Source organism: Glandiceps talaboti, chromosome 6 (genome assembly GCF_964340395.1).
Source record: "Glandiceps talaboti chromosome 6, keGlaTala1.1, whole genome shotgun sequence".
Classification (NCBI taxonomy): Eukaryota; Metazoa; Hemichordata; class Enteropneusta; family Spengelidae; genus Glandiceps; species Glandiceps talaboti.
In genome coordinates, this window is record NC_135554.1 from 14,278,172 (window position 1) to 14,298,091 (window position 19,920).

Sequence of the window (19,920 nt, forward strand, 5' to 3'; positions counted from 1 at the left end):
GCATCTTTGTATTTTCATACACATAACCTCACACACACACACACACACACACACACACACAATTACATACATAAAAGAATAAAAATCCTTGATAACATTAACCAATCTAATCGAGCTCAGTCTTTCTTATTCTTGGCAATTTTGGGGAGGTAAATCTGTGGTGTTATAACTCATGGTACTTTCACAGAGGGATGACGTGGTTATGTTCTTGGTGTAAAAAGACAAAACTTGAAAGTGATAGTATACAGAAAACAACATTAATGATTCTATAATGTGAATTTATTCCATACTGGGTTCTGTTCCTTCATTAATGAATTTATTTTTATTTTTTATTTGCATACCATTTAAAAAAAAACCCATATGCACACATATTTATAGTGGAGTCCTCACTCACAATAACTGTACAGTCCGACATTACATGTAAAACAATGATACACTTAGATACTGTTACATCATTTTTATTTCAAATAAAGGGCTAAACGCAGTATACAGAAATAACAAGAAACATACTCTGTATAAAAACAAATGGTTCTGGATTGAATCCATTTTACAGAGTAATTACCTTGTTGACATAAAGTCAAGAAATCAAAATGTAATATTGATAATGTCTTTATCATCATAAAAATATTAGATTCTTGAAGGCATGAAAAGCGGGTATATCAAATACCGGTAATTAGCAGTCGCTGTCAATGACAATTCCCCAGACATGATACATTTATACTCATCTCAACTAAAATAATTTGGTATTTGTAACATCAGTTACCCATTACGAGTGTAACGTAATTTACATAATGTGCTAATTTTTACACAAAGCAATTACACATTTGTTAACTCTCATCCAATACCCTCTTATTCAGAAGGTTGGCACATAGATTAAACATAGTTTGTTCAAAGATGAAATCAAAGGTTAGATATGACACTGTCATCACCGTCTGATTCAAAGGTGTATGCAGTATTACAAAAGACTGTCTTCAAGTGACTACCGATGTATGAGTAACAAGACTTCATGCAAAGTGAATCATATCAAATGAAAAATACAACAGCTGGTTAACTTTTCCACTTTTTTGGAAGTTATCCATTCAGCACAAGAGTAGAAAGATTATAATAAAGTACAAAGCTAAGGTACAAAGCAGATACCTTTGTCCTATATTCTTATTTGGAAGTAAACAAACAAACAAACAATAGTGATCATTTTGTTCCTGATCATCTAGAATTTTTTTTATATAAGATACAATCCTAATTTTAACATCTATCTTAAATATTTTGACAGTATTGCAATAAAATCTTATGATGTAATGGTAATTTCAACACCAATCATAGTTTTACTGACAGTATTGCAACGGGAAAATGAAAAAAACATCTGAGTTTGTTGGCACAAATCAAAACTTTGATGTCATACTCTAGCCAGGTAGAGAAAATCTACAAATCTCAAAAAAGTTCATGAGATATGTGTTTGCTGCACTTTCTGTCCTTCTTAGTTTCATACAGTAATGTGAAAGAATAAGCTGCATTTAGCATATAACAGATCAGACAAAAAAAAAGTTCAAGAGAATGACTTAATTTTGTTACATATTGAGTCTTTATGTATACTAAGTCCATACTGTATTACTACTAGTCTCTTTGCAATCATACAAGTGTGTACGATTACTATGTCTCTGTCCACTCTATACCTATCATCATAACTTAAATGTATTGCTTCTCTTGACAATTTCAAATAAAACAGCTAGCATTTTGTTACATTTCTCTTCCTTGCATTACCTTTGACTTGATAATAATGACTTAGAAAAATACATTTTCTTGAGTCTTGTGGAAAAAAAAACCCTTATTCACAATTCTAAACAAAAGTTGTCATTTACAATTTTCACCACTGACAATACACAATGAATTTGTACATACACTGTACTGTTAAATAAACATGTAACTTGATAAAACCACAGTAATTAGTTTGTATAGCTAGCAATAAACAGTTCCATTACTTTAAACCCCCTACGTTATTTAAAATAGACATAGAAGGTATTTTCTCAATAGTACAAAGACAGCTTCTCAAGTAGACAGAGATTGCTTCCACTAATGTACATTATTCACTAAGGATGGCCATGTGTCAGTGGAAACAATGAACACAGTTCTGTGTGCCGGGCTTGATCATAATGATATTTTCTTTATACATTGTTAAACTAATGTTATTGGTTAGCACTTTCACAGGCATCTATCCAATCACTGTATACATCAACGGGTTCTGATAAATCTGAGTGAATATGGTTAAGGTAATGTAATTAAACCATGTCAATAATACCATGCACACACAAAACAGAAAATACTGACTTTAGACCCACGTACCATTAAAACCAGTAGAACTAAGAACAACATCACTGTCATTCATAAAATATTGACACTATCAACAACAACACTATCATCTATAATAAAATGCTATCACGAACAAAGAAGACTGCCATGGCATCTATAAAATGTTGACACTATCAATAACACAGTCACTGCCATCTATAAAATGTTGATGCTATCAACAACAGTCACTGCCATCTATAAAATATTGACACTATCAACAACAGGGTCACTGCCATCTATAAAATGTTGATGCTATCAACAACACGGTCACTGCCATCTATAAAATATTGACACTATCAACAACACAGTCACTGCCATCTATTAAATATTGACACTATCAACAACACAGTCACTGCCATCTATAAAATGTTGACACTATCAACAACACAGTCACTGCCATCTATAAAATATTGACGCTATCAACAACACAGTCACTGCCATCTATAAAATGTTGACACTATCAACAACACAGTCACTGCCATCTATAAAATGTTGACACTATCAACAACACAGTCACTGCCATCTATAAAATGTTGATACTATCAACAACACAGTCACTGCCATCTATAAAATGTTGATACTATCAACAACACAGTCACTGCCATCTATAAAATATTGACACTATCAACAACAGTCACTGCCATCTATAAAATGTTGACACTATCAACAACACAGTCACTGCCATCTATAAAATATTGACACTATCAACAAAACAGTCACTGCCATCTATAAAATGTTGACACTATCAACAACACAGTCACTGCCATCTATAAAATATTGACACTATCAACAACACAGTCACTGCCATCTATAAAATGTTGAAACTATCAACAACACAGTCACTGCCATCTATAAAATATTGACACTATCAAGAACACAGTCACTGCCATCTATAAAATGTTGATACTATCAACAACACAGTCACTGCCATCTATAAAATGTTGATGTTATCAACAACACAGTCACTGCCATCTATAAAATATTGACACTATCAACAAAACAGTCACTGCCATCTATGAAATATTGACACTATCAACAACACAGTCACTGCCATCTATAAAATGTTGACGCTATCAACAACACAGTCACTGCCATCTATAAAATATTGACACTATCAACAAAACAGTCACTGCCATCTATAAAATGTTGATGTTATCAACAAAACAGTCACTGCCATCTATAAAATGTTGACACTATCAACAACAGTCACTGCCATCTATAAAATGTTGATACTATCAACAACACAGTCACTGCCATCTATAAAATATTGACACTATCAACAACACAGTCACTGCCATCTATAAAATGTTGATACTATCAACAACACAGTCACTGCCATCTATAAAATGTTGACACTATCAACAACACAGTCACTGTCATCTATAAAATATTGACACTATCAAGAACACAGTCACTGCCATCTATAAAATGTTGACACTATCAACAAAACAGTCACTGCCATCTATAAAATATTGACACTATCAACAACACAGTCACTGCCATCTATAAAACATTGACACTATCAACAACACAGTCACTGCCATCTATAAAATGTTGATACTATCAACAACACAGTCACTGCCATCTATAAAATATTGACACTATCAACAACACGGTCACTGCCATCTATAAAATGTTGATGTTCTCAACAACACAGTCACTGTCATCTATAAAATGTTGATACTATCAACAACACAGTCACTGCCATCTATAAAATGTTGACACTATCAACAACACAGTCACTGCCATCTATAAAATATTGACACTATCAACAACACAGTCACTGCCATCTATAAAATGTTGATACTATCAACAACACAGTCACTGCCATCTATAAAATGTTGACACTATCAACAACACAGTCACTGCCATCTATAAAATATTGATGCTATCAACAACACAGTCACTGCCATCTATAAAATATTGACACTATCAACAACACAGTCACTGCCATCTATAAAATATTGACAATATCGACAACACAGTCACTGCCATCTATAAAATGTTGACACTATCAACAACACAGTCACTGCCATCTATAAAATGTTGACACTATCAACAACACAGTCACTGCCATCTATAAAATGTTGACACTATCAACCATCATTACATATAAAGGATACAATTGAAATCTATAAAATGTTGACACTATCAACAACACAGTCACTGCCATCTATAAAATGTTGACACTATCAACAACACAGTCACTGCCATCTATAAAATGGCCATCTGTTGATACAATTGAAATCTATAAAATACAATTGAATACAATTTGATACAATTGAAATCTATAAAATGTTGACACTATCAACAACACAGTCACTGCCATCTATAAAATGTTGACACTATCAACAACACAGTCACTGCCATCTATAAAATGTTGACACTATCAACCATCATTACATATAAAGGATACAATTGATGTTTGTTTGGAAATCTTCTAGGCAAACTCTACATGTTATCACACCTGTATTTCTCTGTCGGTCCCTGCAATATGAAAGAAACAGTTAAAGTGTACATGCAAAGGTACATACTTTTTTTCGTAATTATGTTTATTTTGCCATAAAAATAAAGGAAATCGGGTTTGTAATAGTACAATATAATTTTAACACGAGAAATTGCGCGAAAAATGAGGCACTCTTGGCTCAGCCACAGAGCACCTTCAGGTAAGTACCTCTCATTTGCATATGGATAGGACAGGATTTGGAACTTTATGACATCAATGCAGGAACACAAACGCATTCGTCAGTGTATCTTTACATGTAAAGCCATTATGGTCGAACCAGAAGGTCAACTTCAAAACCCATTTTCGCCAGAACCCGACGTTGAATATTGATCAGATTCCTCAAGCATAGAGCAATACACTCCAGCATTAACATCTGATGGTGTGATTTAGCCAAATTCATTCGAACCGACCACTAGCAGTAACGATAGTTCCTCTGGTAGTGAATGAGTGAGGAAGGTGTGGTCCGAACCACAGAGACTGAATGACACTGCTTTTTTTCTGATGTAAATTTCACAGACAAATGTTGTCATGGCTAGTACACATTATATGTAATAGTATACCTGTGTTTAAATATCCACCATGCAAGTTTAGTGCGTGTTTTCTGACTATGCCTTGCTGTCTTATAAGTTATACCGCGTATGTCCTAGTGAAGCCGTGTTGTTTAAATAAAGTGAGCGTCCTTTGTTGACATAAGTATTCAATGGGTGGAAAATAGCTCCTGCAGACAATGTAATCGAAACGAAAATTATGTAATATTTCCATACCCATCAAACATACAGAGATTGAATGAGAATGGCTTCAAGAGTTCCCCATAATATTCTCTCAAGTTGTTCAAATGTAGCATGTGTCGTAACAGTACATTCAATCTATGACCATTCAAAATCTTCGCGAAAGTAGACCCACAAATTCGTTAGAGCAGAACGTTTTGTTGGATAACCATCCCTCTTGAAAGCTATGTGTACACGTACTTTACTTTATTTCATTTTTTACTGCGTTCATTACCATCCACACAGTGACATGAAGTTGTTTCATCTTCTTTCAAAGCACGGCCCATGTTCACTGAAGCCGGCCGTACTGTGGTGTATTGTGTATTGTCTCCGACCATTTTTGTTTGAGTTTTTTTATGGATAGACATGTCTTACGTTGTGGAAGTTATTTGACCTGGGAGCGTGAAGCTTAGTGCTGACTGTACTTTGCTGTGTCCATCCACTTTTGACATGTGATTGGCATGACACAGTAATTGTTCATGTAGACAAAACAATGGAAACAAAAATAGCAACATTATAATAAGTGTTGCGTCTTTTTACTTTGATATGATTCCGACGATGTATGTGATGTATCACAATGAAAACGATCGACTCCCAGCAACATGGAAATCAAAACATACAATCGGACTACGCATTGTTTAAAAACAAATGCTATCATAATGACAATATTTTATGAAGCTAACTTGCTTTCTTGAAAACATAATTTCAAATTATTTTATTTGTCTTCCTTTTTTTGCTTTGATCATGGCTACACCGGTGGTGTGGCGAACCCTGGCCCCGGTAACATTTACCGACTTTCACTGTATGGCGTCACTGTCCAGTTTTTACGTGATTTCAACTGCCTTCACCCATTATTACCTACTCAGTTATATCACTCGGAATTGTGTGTAGGGTGATGTTTCACTGCGGGTGCTGCCAACAAAACACCAAGGAACCATTGTTGTCGGAAGACTAAACTGATACACCACAATATGTACAGTTACAGATAATACTATAATGCAAGCGTAATTAGTAATTCATAAGTAAACATTACACAAAGGCTTAGAAGGCTTTTGTAACACCTGGGACCTCGACACCTTTCGTGAGCTGGTTGAGGTGCCGAAGTTAGTCGAAGCACAGGGGATTAAGGGGGCAAGTATTTTTGCGACTTTCTTGCCAATGCGCGCAATATTTAGAGGTATGAATGCAATTTCATTTATTTTTATGGCAAAATAAACATAATTACGAAAAAAAGTATGTACCTTTGCATGTACACTTTAAATATGTGTTATCAAATATGTTGCTGTTATTATTGCAAGTGATTTTCCCCACTACAAAGTTACACCAAGTCTTCTTGTAATTTTTCATTGTCCTCTACATATAAAGAAATCAAACTCCAAAATAATAATAATAATAATAATAATAATAATAATAATAATAATAATAATAATAATCTTTACTTATACTGGATAGTTCTTTAACTATATAAACTCTTTTCTCCCAAGAAGTCCAGTGAGGGCCATCATTTCTTTTTTATGCAAAAATTATATCAAAACAGTAGCCTGAAAGATCCAGTTGTTGTTTCTGCTTATATTATTGAGGGTAGCAAGTGGTACCATAAACAGACCAACAACTGGACCTTTCTGACTAATCAAAATAGCCAACATACCTAAAATGCACTTTCCATGGTCACAAACTCATAACAGAGGGTGTACTGGGCTCTACACTATCGTGACAAAATTATGGGAAGAACAATGAATCAAGTAATTGGGGTTTGATAACTCAATTATTACTGACTCACTTCTTCACTGAATGGCAACATGAAATCTCAGAATAGCCCACTGTCGTACATTCCTGACAATGCTGATGAGCTGTCATTGAAAAATGGGAACTGGTTTCCAAAACATATTTTTGACTCAATGAGTAGAAATTTCAATTTGTAGATGTTTTCTTTGTGTATAACAAAATAACAGCCTTGACAATACTCAATTTAAAAGAGGAATACTTACATTTTCACTTCACAGGCTTTTTCATGATTACAGAATGGACAGGTAAATTGAGAGTCTAGTGTACCAACCATCTTCTTCTTTGGAGGGGGCTTTCTCTTGGAACGTCTTCTTCCCATTTTGTCAAAAAAAGATGATACAGTTCCTTGTTGATAGACTTCCTACTGCACAATTCTAAGATAAACATATAGAATACGCCAATTAGTACACTTTGAATTCTAAAAAAACAATACTATTTATGGTATATTCTACTTCTGCAGATCAAACCTAAGAAACTGGTGCCACAATTTGGCTAATAAGAATCCCTCTATGGTCACTGTTTGGTATTTGGTATACATATTATGCTAATATTTTAGGCAATAAATGCTGATTTGTGATTATATTATGTACTGAGTGAATCATGACACTAGCCTGTTTATGGCATTGACTGTGACTCTGTTTCATTTTTGAGGACATGACATTGACAGCTACTGGAGTCAGTCAGCCCATGGATGTATTAGGGGTCAGTCTGAGTGCTGTAAACAGGCTAGCAAATACAATGCACTGTAATTGTTATTATGGATAGCTTTGTTTTTCTCATCTGCGTCAAGTGAAGGTTTGTCTGTCAGCATAGATGTATCCACTTTACATGCCACCAGCATTTACATGTCTATGACGCCTGCTTGTTATTGCTGACACTGCTGAATCTATTTAAGTGTTCTTCGCTCATACCAACTATCTGATAATTGGAACTGTTAGTGTCACTTCAGTACATCATTATTAAAAAGACGCCTTAATTTAAGGAATACAGATCCAAACTCTGACGAAAAAAAAAATGAAGAATCATTTCCTGTCTTCGGAAATGATTTACAGGTCACTGTGATTCTCCAGATAGTGGATACCAAAACATCCACACTGTCATCTCATACTAGTGAAATTGCCCAACGATGTGTAATAAACTAATAACAACAATTTACTTTGGTATGGATAAACATACTCACTTAAATAAGTTGTTTTACAGACATTTTAAGTTCTAGACGACCTTATATTATAGTAAGCTACAACGTCGCCTTGTTATTAACACACGGCGTTCTCATCAACGTGTAAAATTCAATTAATTTTCGTTGCACTTACGTTCGACGTGTTTGCACTCCGAGAAACCACGCGCCAATAACAGACCCCTCAACTACGTAAAAATTGATATAATCATTAGAATTGTGGAAACATACGTTTAATGAATTGAGTTGATTGTGGCAATTTTTGGTTTGCTTATGTTCAATATTGTTGTATTATCTGATAATGAAAAGGAAGTATTCGTTTGACTGAATTAATTGAAGAAAACACCTCTTAATTACGTTATGTTTGAACGGAAAATGTATAATGATCACTAAGATGTGGGGTTATAAAGGGAATTGTGGGAAGATCCAATATGGCGAAGAACATAGGCAAGAGTAAGTATCGTTTTGTTTACATGATACATCCATAGAAATTTATTTTTGCCACGATAAACAATTTCAAGCTGTGATCAATTTACCACCTGTCCATTCCCACGATAACTTGCACATAGACATGTTCATATGATATATAATTAAGTTTTCATCTTATCCACGGGCATTGCATTGCACATCCCGCACTTCATTCAGACGTTCACAACATATTTTTCCCCTTTAGGGGTGGACCATTTGATATCCTGGGGGGGGGGGGCCCTTGGAAGATTTCGGGGAAAAAAAAGATGCCAAGTGGATTCGCTTGAAAAAAAAATCCGGATATGAGTGGGTGATGGAAAAAAAAGATGGACCACTGCTGCTAGAAAAAAAATATCTTGGCAGGGAAATGATGCACTGGTTCGAGTATACTGTTCAACCTGCTCGTACCTCTCCAACCAGGACACTTGTCAAATCATGACAAACAGTTTCAAACACATGTCAGGGACCAGTCAGTTTCGTTAGCCTGTGGTACATATATATATTTGTTCTTGTCTCTGTTTCTTTCATAAATGGTTTAAATATTACTTCATGTAAGGGTTCAAACATTACTATACACAAAATTATACATATAATACATGTATTACCTAGCTACCACACTAGTTACAGAACATGCCATGTAATGCCCCTATACCAATGTTTCAGGCCCACTTTTATGACATGGAACACTTATTTAAAAATGTTATATTATATCGATGCTTGGCAATATATATATCAGAGGCTATGAATAACCTAAAAATTGCCTAAATCGAAACAAGAAACTACATTTTTGGCAGGGGGGCCCTTGGACTCCATCACCCCAGAGGCCACTCATTCGTTAAACCAACAAGAAGATTCACCAAAATTGGTAAAAAAAAACTTGAAAAGCTTCTAGGGGAGACCCCCTAGAACCCTCCTCTGACATAAGAGGTAGACATGTTCCAGTTTCTAATCAAAGTTCTTTACTCCACCTCTTACTGTCAAGATGCTATGGAACTTTATTTAAAAAATGTTTCAACCTTATGTAGTTGCTTTTTACATGCTAGAGCTGTCTTGTAAAGCTTGCAAATTATTGTCTGAAAGTGTCTGTGAATAGCCTAAACATTTCCTTTAGAAGTAAAAACCTCCAGGCTTCTAGGGGGAGACCCCCTAGAACCCCCCCCCCCCCCCCCCCGTAAGAGGTAGACATGTTCCAGTCTCAAAATCAAAGTTCTTTCCTCCACCTCTTAGTGTCAAGATGCTATGAAACTTTATTTCAAAAATGTTTCAACCTCACATAGTTGCCTTTTACATGTTAGAGCTGTCTTGTAAAGTTTGTAAATTATTGTCTGAAAGTGTCTGTGAATAGCCTAAACATTGCCTTTAGAAGTAAAAATCATCCAGGGCTTCATGGGGGAGACCCCCTAGAACCCCCCTCCCTCCCTATCCACACACACACACTCACACAAGAGGTAGACATATCCCAGTCTCAAAGCTCTTCCCTCTACAGCTTGCTGTCAGATGCTATGAAACTTTATTCACCGGGGGTCAGTGACTTTTTGTTGGCCCAATGGAAAAAAACACTGACACCCCCCCCCCCCCCATCCCCCCAAGCTGGAGAAACTGACCGGTCTATCTGAATGTCTGAGCTCACCAATCAAGTTTCCGATTTGTATTTTCAGTGTGTCATCATACCATGGCATAAAAACTGTCAATGATGTTTATTTAATTGAAAATCAAACATGTATGAAATATGTAGTTTTCTAAATAAAATCTGTGTTTGATAGAACAGCATCACTTTACACTCTGTATTATCCTGTGCGAAAACCAAACAGAAAATTGTGGCAACAAATGTAGGTGTTCAACATTGACGTAAAAAAAAATCCGGATATCTTAAAGAAGCAAAGAAAAAAAAAGTTGCCAGCATAGGCGAAGGAGAAAATAAATAATTCTCAGGCAAGCAGGTGGGAAAAAAATAATGACTCTCCACCAATCTTCCAAGCCCCCCCCCCCCCCAGGATATCGAATGGTCTACCCCTTAATGTATATTTTTGAATTTTTCAGTCATGTCTGACCATATAAATATAAATTAACTTGAAATTTAAATGACCTAGATGCCCCCCCCCCCCACCACACACACACACACACACACACACACACACACACAATGCTTGGAGGTGTTCTTTCTTTTATTTATTTAATTATTTATTGATTGGTTTATTTATTTGTTCATATACTTATTTATTTATTCGCTTATTTATTTACATATTTAGGCTGCTTTCACAAAAACTTGTTGGGGGGAGATTTTAGGAGATTTTTCTTTTAATTAACTGTTAATGTAATGATAAATTGAAATGGGCGAATTGAGTGGTACAGATTGTTTTTTGTCTGAAAATACCAGTGTCTTTTATGTACACTACTATCTACTGAAATTTGGTTCATTTAATGTGTGAAATTACCTATACACTGTACTGAAAATATTCTTTGTGACATGACTGTTTTGGTTTGTGGTTATCACTGTGAAGTGTCAGGAATTGGATCATTTGGACATGCAAAAACAAAGCCAAGTGATGATGGTGGTGGATTTGGTACATTTGGTACATTTGGACCTGAACCTTCACAGAGTGACAAAAAACAGATTGCAGAATCTGAGATGGAAGATGAGAAAAGAGAGGAAACAACAGAATCTGATACAATGGCTAAAATGATGGGATTCTCTGGGTTTGGTAAGTTATTACCATTAAACTCAACCACACAGGTTGGAAGTCAGGTAACTGATAGATGTGTTCGTTCATGAACTTCATATTTGTTAGCATCAAAATGTGTGCTTTTACATGTTAGCATCAACATGATTAGTGTGCATGCACATCAGCATGATTGGTCAATAGCAATTGAGTATGTTAGCATCAGCATGATTGGTCTATTGCAATTGAGTATGTTAGCATCAGCATGATTGGTCTATTGCAATTGAGTATGTTAGCATCCACATGATTGGTCTATAGCAATGAGGCATAAGCATCATCATGATTGGTCTGTTTTGTTAGTAACTAAGTATGTTAGCAACAGAGAGTGACTTGGATACAGACCCTTGCCATTGCATTGTCAGTTTGAATGTCTGTGAGGAAAATGACAAGTGGAAAGTTAGCAACCTGGCTTCACTATCCCGGTGTAAATGCAGCCACTGTGAAATTATGTTGATTGTAAAGGAAAGTGGATGTTTAGTGCAATGAAAATTTAAATAGTTTTTGTGTGATTGAGATTTAAGTATGAACTACAATAAACTTTTCATCACCATCTCAGAATTACAAAGTGAAGAGTATGTATGACAGTGTTATTCTACTTGATGGCTTTTCAGGTAAAAAGGCAAGGACTTTTGATTTAGATGCCATGTTACAACAGACAAAGAAAACCGCTCAAGAGCTCAGTCAAAAGCAGTTAGAGAAAGTGGCAGAGAAAAGTGACAGTGAAGAAAGTGATTCAGAGGATAGTGACTCAGATGATGAAATTGGTAAGTTGATAAAGTTACTGTGATATGACTTATATGATGAAATTGGTAAGTTGATATCTAGAGTGACTAATAATAGTAATATAGTGACTCGGATTACGAAATTGGTAAGCTGATGAAGTTACTTTAATAATATGATGTATGTGATGAAATTGGTAAGTTGATAGAGTGACTGTAAGTTGATAGAGTGACTAATTGAGCAGTATAGTGACACTTTGGGTAAAAAGAGTATTTGCCAGCTGTAAAAAATGTTTGTCAAAATGTACACTAAAATCGGCCTAATATTGAAAAACTAATCCAATGGTTAACTTTTGGCATTATGGAATATTCAGTAAATTAAGACTCACTTTTTTTCTGGGGTTCTCTTTTCCAGTTTAGTATTGAGAACACATCTTAATATTCTGATTTCATGTGTATCACCTTCTCGCTAAGGTCCTCCACTTCCACCAGGGTTTGGAACATTATCAAAGGAATCTACCCAAGTGTCAGAGGATGTAATAAAGAGAAAAAGTCAATCAGACGATGATGACAATGATGATGATGAGGAGGATGATGAAAAGGTAAGGTTTGATCTGCCATAAGGTTTAGCTGTTGACCTAATACATTCAATATGTACACTATTTTTATGGTTTTTAGGGCTTCTGCTCTGTCAGTTTATGATTACGTTTTATTTTTTTCATCAGCTGTATGAAGTATTGGTTTGATTGCTCTAACGATATTTAACATGCTGGTACACCAAATGCATTTCAAGCTGTATTCATACAGTCTATTTACATATGTAAAGGCAGAGCTGGTCACCCGTGTGGTTGTTGTTGCACCTCGACATCCTAATCTTGAATAACTAAGCGCGATGAATAGTAACAGCTTTTCAGTATGAGTAACAAACAAGTCCCAGTCCAATCATGTTTTGTCCAAAATTGTATATACCATGTACAAATATAACATTTCTGTGAAAACATGTGTATTCCCAAGTCATTCACATGTCTATTCATACCAAATTTATTACCAAAATCACCAGCTGCTCATTGTTGTCATGGATTTTCATAGCGGAATCGCTGCGTTATCCAGTGTACACATTCAAGTTGACAGTACCCCCCACAAAGTTAGGGGACCTTTTGAACCCCTGCCTTGCCTTTCATTTTGAGTTCATAGAATAATTAATTTACTAATTTGAGAAAGTATTTACACACTCCAGGGTATCAGACACTAGCATTTCATAACTTGCTGTCCAACTTAGTCAATAAAAAGCTGACTGTTCTTTTTTACTGCATTTTGTACAACTGTTAGTTACTTTGAAACTTCAGTTTGTTTTTTGTCCGGAACTATCCTATAAAGATAAATTTGTTATAACCTACAGGTTCCTGAAAGAAATATTCCAGTGACACATGAGATAAATCTGGAACATGGTGACAAAACTGTGAGTAATTCTTTATCTCTCAACATTAGCACAATGAATGTTATGTTCTCATTTTCTGGTGAAATAAAAAGTTCAATTCAACCCAATGAGTTCAGTATTGCAATAGGCATGAGAAAATGTGTTTGTTTGTTTGTTTGTTTGTTTGTTTGTTTGTGTGTGTGTCTGTGTGTCTGTGTGTCTATGTTTGTGTGTCTGTGTTTGTGTGTATGGGTGTACATGTGTATGTGTATGTGTGTGTGCAGATGAGTGTGTGTTCTTGCATACATGTGTGTGTGTTTGTTTGTGTATGTGTATGTTAGATTAGTCGCTAGGCCAGTTGTAGTGAAAAGGGGGGAGGGCGGAGGGTGTTACTTTTAATCCATAATATGGATGTACTTGGATGTCAACAATATGCAAATTGTGTAATTGTCTTGAAGTAATTTTGGTTAAATAATTTCAACTCAAAAACTATTTGAAAGAATGGTCCGAAAATGAGATGTTGTATTTTTAAAATTTCAGATATCAGCGTTAGGGCTAGATCCAGCTGGTGCTCGACTTGTCAGTGGTAGTTTTGATTTTGATGTCAAGTTTTGGGATTTTGCTGCAATGGATATTTCTTTGAAGTCATTTCGTACATTTAGACCATGTGAATGGTAAGTCAAACCACTCAGACACAATTTTAAAGTTTGATGTGATACTGTAAATATGGCATTTTACAAAGGATTTCTCACAAAGTACAAAGAATACTAACTGTTGCAGTTTTCGGACAGGGTCATGTTATCGTTGACTGGAGGCTACAAAGAGGTGTTAATAATTTATATCTTATTGTGTAATATTATACCGGTATATTGATGGTGCAAATCAAGAGATCTGATTGGTCTCGACATCAACCTAACTGTGCATATACAGTTTAATATCATTACTCTTAAAGCAGCATTTAAATATAAACTTAGTGATGTTCTTGACTTTGTGTCTTGAGATCATCCCATTAATGGAACCACAATTAAAATTCAACAGATATTCAGGTTCTAGGGCCAATCTATACCGGGCTGCACTTCATTACCATTCCAAAGTGCAGATGGTTACCCCTAACCCATTTTTAAAAAAAATAGTTTGTTGCGAATATCAATATACTGGTATAATAGCAATAAACCACCATCTGGGGAGGATATATCCCCCCCCCCCCCCATTAGGGTTAGCTTAAATATATGCATTGTTGTATCATGTTCTATTACCTATATTACAGCCATCAGATCAAGACAACACAGTACAGTAATACAGGAGATATGATTCTGATTGTTGCTGGGAATTCCCAGGCCAAAGTTGTGGACAGAGATGGATTTGAAATAATGGAGTGTGTCAAAGGAGATCAATATATTGTAGATATGGCCAAGACAAAGGTACAAGACATATTGTGTGTTGATGTTTGATCTTAATTTTCTTGGATTTTGGTTGCTTGTTTTTATGAGGGTGTCTGTCTGTCTGTCTGTCTGTCTGTGTCTGTCTCTCTGTCTCTCTCCCTCTCTCTCTCTCTCTCTCTCTCTCTCTCTCTCTCTCTCTCTCTCTCTCTCTCTCTCTCTCTCTCTCTCTCTCTCTCTCTCTCTCTCTCTCTCTCTCTCTCTCTCTCTCTCTCTCTCTCTCTCTCTCTCTCTCTCTCTCTCTCTCTCTCTCTCTCTCTCTCTCTCTCTCTCTCTCTCTCTCTCTCTCTCGCTTTCTCTCTGTGATTTTACTGCGGGCTATGTGAGTATGTGTCTGATTTTGTATAAATGATTAGCATGTGTGTATGGGTCAAGCACTAAAAATAACACAACACATGAGATAATAGTTCATAATTATATAAATATGATATGGCACTATGGGAAATAAAACAAGGTTATAACATTTCTATGACTAGAATCAGAATACAGGTACCTATATTAACCTGACCTTTAGAAGATACAGACACAAAAGAAACCCTTCACCTAACAATGCAAATTGTATGTTATAAATAAAAACATGTTACCTATGACACAAATACCACATCACATAATCTAGAATTTTAATGAAACAGTGTTTTCTTTTCTCCTGTTTCTTGACTTTTTCCTGTTAGCCTGAAAGATCCAGGCATTCCTTCATTTATATAATGTATGGTAGTGAGTGATAACATAAAGGACCAAAGACTTGACCTTTCAGACTATTCCATTTACAATTTACCTTGTATATAGAGCCAAATGATTTATCTCTAAGGTATAACTATACAGATTTATCTTGAATTTTACAACACCAGAAACTGAACTTTTAGCTAAGATTTATATAAAACTAAAAGCTTTTGAATGGATGTTAGTTTAATTGTAGTATTCACAGTAGGGTGGTGTTCCTGATGTCTTTTATGTTCTTTACTACCAGGGTCATACGGCAATGTTGCATGCAGGCTGTTGGAATCCTAAAGCTAAAGAATTCTGTACATGTGCAAATGATGGGTAAGTCTGCAATATATAACCCTTACAGTTCTATACATGTTTAAATGAAGTCTGTAATACATTACCCTTACTGTTTTTTATGTTCAATATTGAAGTCATTACTGATAAGGTTCAGTAGTGCTATAGGCATGGTGCAGTGTCTGTCCATCTGTCTGTCTGTTTGTGTATATGTGTGTGTGTGTGTGTGTGTGTGTGTGTGTGCGTACGTGCATGTGTGTGTGTGTGTGTGTGTGTGTGTGTGTGTGTGTGTGTATGTGTGTGTGTGTGTGTGTGTGTGTGTGTGTGTGTGTGTGTGTGTGAAAACAACTTAAACTCAAAAACTGCCAGACCCATTGCCTTGGTATCTGGTGGGGACATTGCTTTTGGTGTTTAGTTGGGAAATTGTTCAAAGCAAAATGATCACATCACAGGTGTGATTTGGGTCAAAAAATGTCATTTTTGGTCAAAAAACTGAAACTCAAAAAGTACTGGGCAGATTGATCTTGTCACACCTAAACCACATTATCACTTTCACTTTTAGCCACTGACAAATATATATACCATTGGGATACAAAAATGAACCCAATTGAGGTAATTATCCCAATCAAGGTAAGTTTGTATCCTGATTTGGATAACTATCCTGATAGATGATTTTTCCGGACTCAAGATTTTACATCATTTTGTTTATCCCTCAGAACTGTAAGAATTTGGAATCCTAATGAAGGCAAGCAAATGAAAGTGATTAAATTCCGTGGTGTCGATGGACGTAAAACTAATCCAACAGCTTGTTGTTATGGAAGAGATGGAAAACTAATTGCTGCTGGGTGCCAAGATGGATCGTTACAAATATGGGATATCAGAAGACAAACATTGGTAAATAAATAAATCATAAATAAATAAAGATAATATTTGTATAACCATTACTTTCTGTGAAAAGTAGCATTCGGATAAATTCTATCTGTGTTCCACTCTCATTTTACTTGGATTCCCTACCAGTGCTTCAAATTTGTTAAAAGGTTGTTTAAAACATAAAATCTACCTTGGTTTCCCACATGTTGTGACTGGATTGCCTACCGATTCATTTGTTAAGGGTAATACATGTAAGTAGATCAAAATGTAAATGACATACCCATCAACACTGGTAAAACCAATGGGTATGAAAAGAGTTTTACCTGCTACAAAACTTTGGTCCAGAACAAAAGAATAATCTTATGTGGCCCCACTTACAAGGCAACACTAATGATTATGTGATGATGACCCAGGATTGAAACATAATCCTTTAGGAAGTGGTGACCAACTCAACTGTTTTCTGCTTTGTTAATTTAAATATATACATCATAAATGTACCCATTGTCTTTCTATTTGGTTTTTAGGTTAGTTCAGTTTACAAAATTCAACAGTATCAGTCAACTAAACCCTTATATAAACCCCATCACATTCACTCACATCTGCTACTACGCCCTCTAGTGGCAGCAAGTGGACATGGCTCAATGCTCTAGTTCAAAACTTGCAGTAATGCTTTCAGTTGTGTAACTTGTGTACAACTTCCAGAATGTTGTTTCTTTTGGCCAAGCTTTGTGGAGATAGCCTAACATATAGTTGGCATTTGATAAACTTTCATTGTGTTATTTGTGTATTTTACGTTAGGTTAGTCCAGTGTATAAATGTGTAACAGCACATATGCGTGGTACTGACACCTCAAGTGTAAGTTTTTCATATGATAACCGGACATTAGCATCAAGGGGAGGTAGGTGTGCTAAACACATGTATATGTACTTCATTATGGTACCTCTCCTAACCAGTTTAATTTCAACTGGATACCTTTTGGACAAAAATCTGCTGTTTTGTCTGAGGTAAAGTGGATGACAAAATAGCTGATATTTGCCCTAAAAATATCCTGTAAGTTTTGTCTTAAGTTTAGGTGAAGACATGTAATAACTATCACATAACTGTTAAGGACGTATGTTTAAAATAAAATAGCATTTCGTATTGCTGCATAATGATCAGTGTAACATCACACAAACATGTATTCCGTGTATTTCATATATTACAGCATGTTAGAACATTGAAGAAGTGTGTTTTCATTGCATTTCATACTACATAATGTTGAATACAGGAAATATGTTCCAGAATGTTTTCTGTGAGTTTCATATTGCATAATGATGAACCTTCAAAAAATCTGATATTTTCATTGCATTTCACAGGGGATGATACATTGAAATTATGGGATATCCGGAATTTTAAGAGACCAATGGCTGTAGAACAAGACTTAACAAATTATTATTCAATGTGAGTATATGGATAGGAGGGAATTTTGATAACAGTGTCTAAATCTTGGTCAGATTTTCACCATGTAGGTTGGTGATGGCAACCAACAGAGACACTGACAGACAGAATGATGTCAGAAAATGTATCATTCAATAGAAATAGCGAAATAGTCACTTTGGAACAGCAAGTTTGAAATGACATTTTGTGAATTCTTTGAAACCATGTGACTTATTTTTATATGCCAATTTATAAATATCTTTATATACTTTCTGGAGTTCTGTAGTAATCACAGCACTGCGTTTTCTTGGTAGGACTGACTGTATTTTTAGTCCTGATGACAGAATGGTTGTCACGGGAACCTCAACCAAGAAGGGTGGAGAACAAGGAAAATTGGTTTTCTATAGCAGAGAGACATTGGAAAAAGTTGCTGTTCTACCAGTGTCAGATTCAGTACGTATAATTTATAGTTATCACACAACAAAAGTAGATATGTATGGCATATTGATATGTGATAATTATCATGTGTTTGTTATAACTTTATATATTCTGTCTACTGTGGCATATTTCTGTGTGGCAATTATCAATGTATTTACTGATTGTATCAATTCTGTTTACTTTCAGAGTGTAGTTAGATGTTTATGGCATCCTAAATTAAACCAAGTCATGGTAGGCTGTGGAAATGGTGAAGTTAAGGTGTTTTATGATCCTCAAAAATCACACAAGTAAGTGTCATCAAAATACATCAAGACTTGAACCATGTGACTTAACCGATGTCGTAAGAGACAAACTATTTTGTATTTAACATTCGACATGACCTTGTCCCGAGGATAACAAGAATGACAAATAACAAAAGTGTGTAATGTTATGCCTAGACATCTGTACACTGTTGTTTAGGTGGGCTTTGTATGTTTTGTATTTATTCAGAAATATAGAGACCAGCAGCACTTGCCATTTGTTAAATCAAGTTTTTGGAAAAGCCTCAGAAATGAAATTGTCTAGTAATCAAAATAAATCAAATTTTCCTGTGTATTATATGATGGATATAAGAGATCACAGTGTGGCCTTCAAAACGCCACATCATTTTTCAAGATCATATTTTGCATTTTTGAAGTCTGCATAGTGTGGATGGAAAGTGAATGTTAATCTGTTTTGCATGGAATGCCCATCACTTGTTAAACTTAAGACCCCATTCATGTTATTGAAGTCTGTGTAGTATGGATTGAAAGTGAATGTTAATATGCTAGAAGGAAGTCATTGAATGTCACATCACTTGTCAAAACCCCATTAATAT

The 19,920-nt window shown here is 35.4% G+C and overlaps 2 protein-coding genes across 3 annotated transcripts in view; one reads left to right on the forward strand and one right to left on the reverse strand.

Moving 5' to 3' along the window:
• Positions 1-461: 461 nt before the first annotated feature.
• On the reverse strand, positions 462-8,756 carry LOC144436322 (transcription elongation factor 1 homolog). Of its 2 annotated transcripts, none has more exons than XM_078125077.1 (4): positions 8,715-8,756; positions 7,605-7,775; positions 4,760-4,830; positions 462-2,245 (listed from the first exon to the last, which is right to left on the reverse strand). In XM_078125077.1, exons 2-4 carry the CDS (start codon positions 7,718-7,720, stop codon positions 2,181-2,183), a joined length of 252 nt encoding a protein of 83 aa, XP_077981203.1. In that variant the 5' UTR covers positions 7,721-7,775; positions 8,715-8,756; the 3' UTR covers positions 462-2,180. The 2 variants fall into 2 exon arrangements, with proteins under 2 accessions (XP_077981203.1, XP_077981204.1); XM_078125078.1 differs by having other exon boundaries at positions 8,582-8,720.
• Positions 8,757-11,553: 2,797 nt separating this feature from the next.
• LOC144436125 (WD repeat-containing protein 70-like) overlaps positions 11,554-19,920 on the forward strand; it is a 12,162-nt gene continuing 3,795 nt past the window's right edge. Inside the window, exons 1-12 of the mRNA XM_078124827.1 lie at positions 11,554-11,748; positions 12,378-12,530; positions 12,960-13,087; positions 13,885-13,944; positions 14,443-14,576; positions 15,170-15,323; positions 16,309-16,382; positions 17,057-17,234; positions 18,009-18,108; positions 18,566-18,650; positions 18,941-19,079; positions 19,251-19,351. Of these exons, the coding sequence (XP_077980953.1) occupies positions 11,676-11,748; positions 12,378-12,530; positions 12,960-13,087; positions 13,885-13,944; positions 14,443-14,576; positions 15,170-15,323; positions 16,309-16,382; positions 17,057-17,234; positions 18,009-18,108; positions 18,566-18,650; positions 18,941-19,079; positions 19,251-19,351 (1,379 nt within the window). The 5' untranslated portion in view covers positions 11,554-11,675. The remainder of the gene's footprint in view (positions 11,749-12,377; positions 12,531-12,959; positions 13,088-13,884; positions 13,945-14,442; positions 14,577-15,169; positions 15,324-16,308; positions 16,383-17,056; positions 17,235-18,008; positions 18,109-18,565; positions 18,651-18,940; positions 19,080-19,250; positions 19,352-19,920) is intronic.

Coding starts and splice junctions, on each gene's coding strand:
- LOC144436322 (XM_078125077.1), bottom strand. CDS start 7,720: ATGGGAAGAAGACGTTCCAAGAGAAAGCCCCCTCCAAAGAAGAAGATG. Junction 4,831..7,604: donor AAAGCCTGTGAAGTGAAAAT/GTAAGTATTCCT, acceptor TTCATATTGCAG/GGACCGACAGAGAAATACAG. Junction 2,246..4,759: donor TTTCCAAACAAACATCAATT/GTATCCTTTATA, acceptor ATATTCACTCAG/ATTTATCAGAACCCGTTGAT.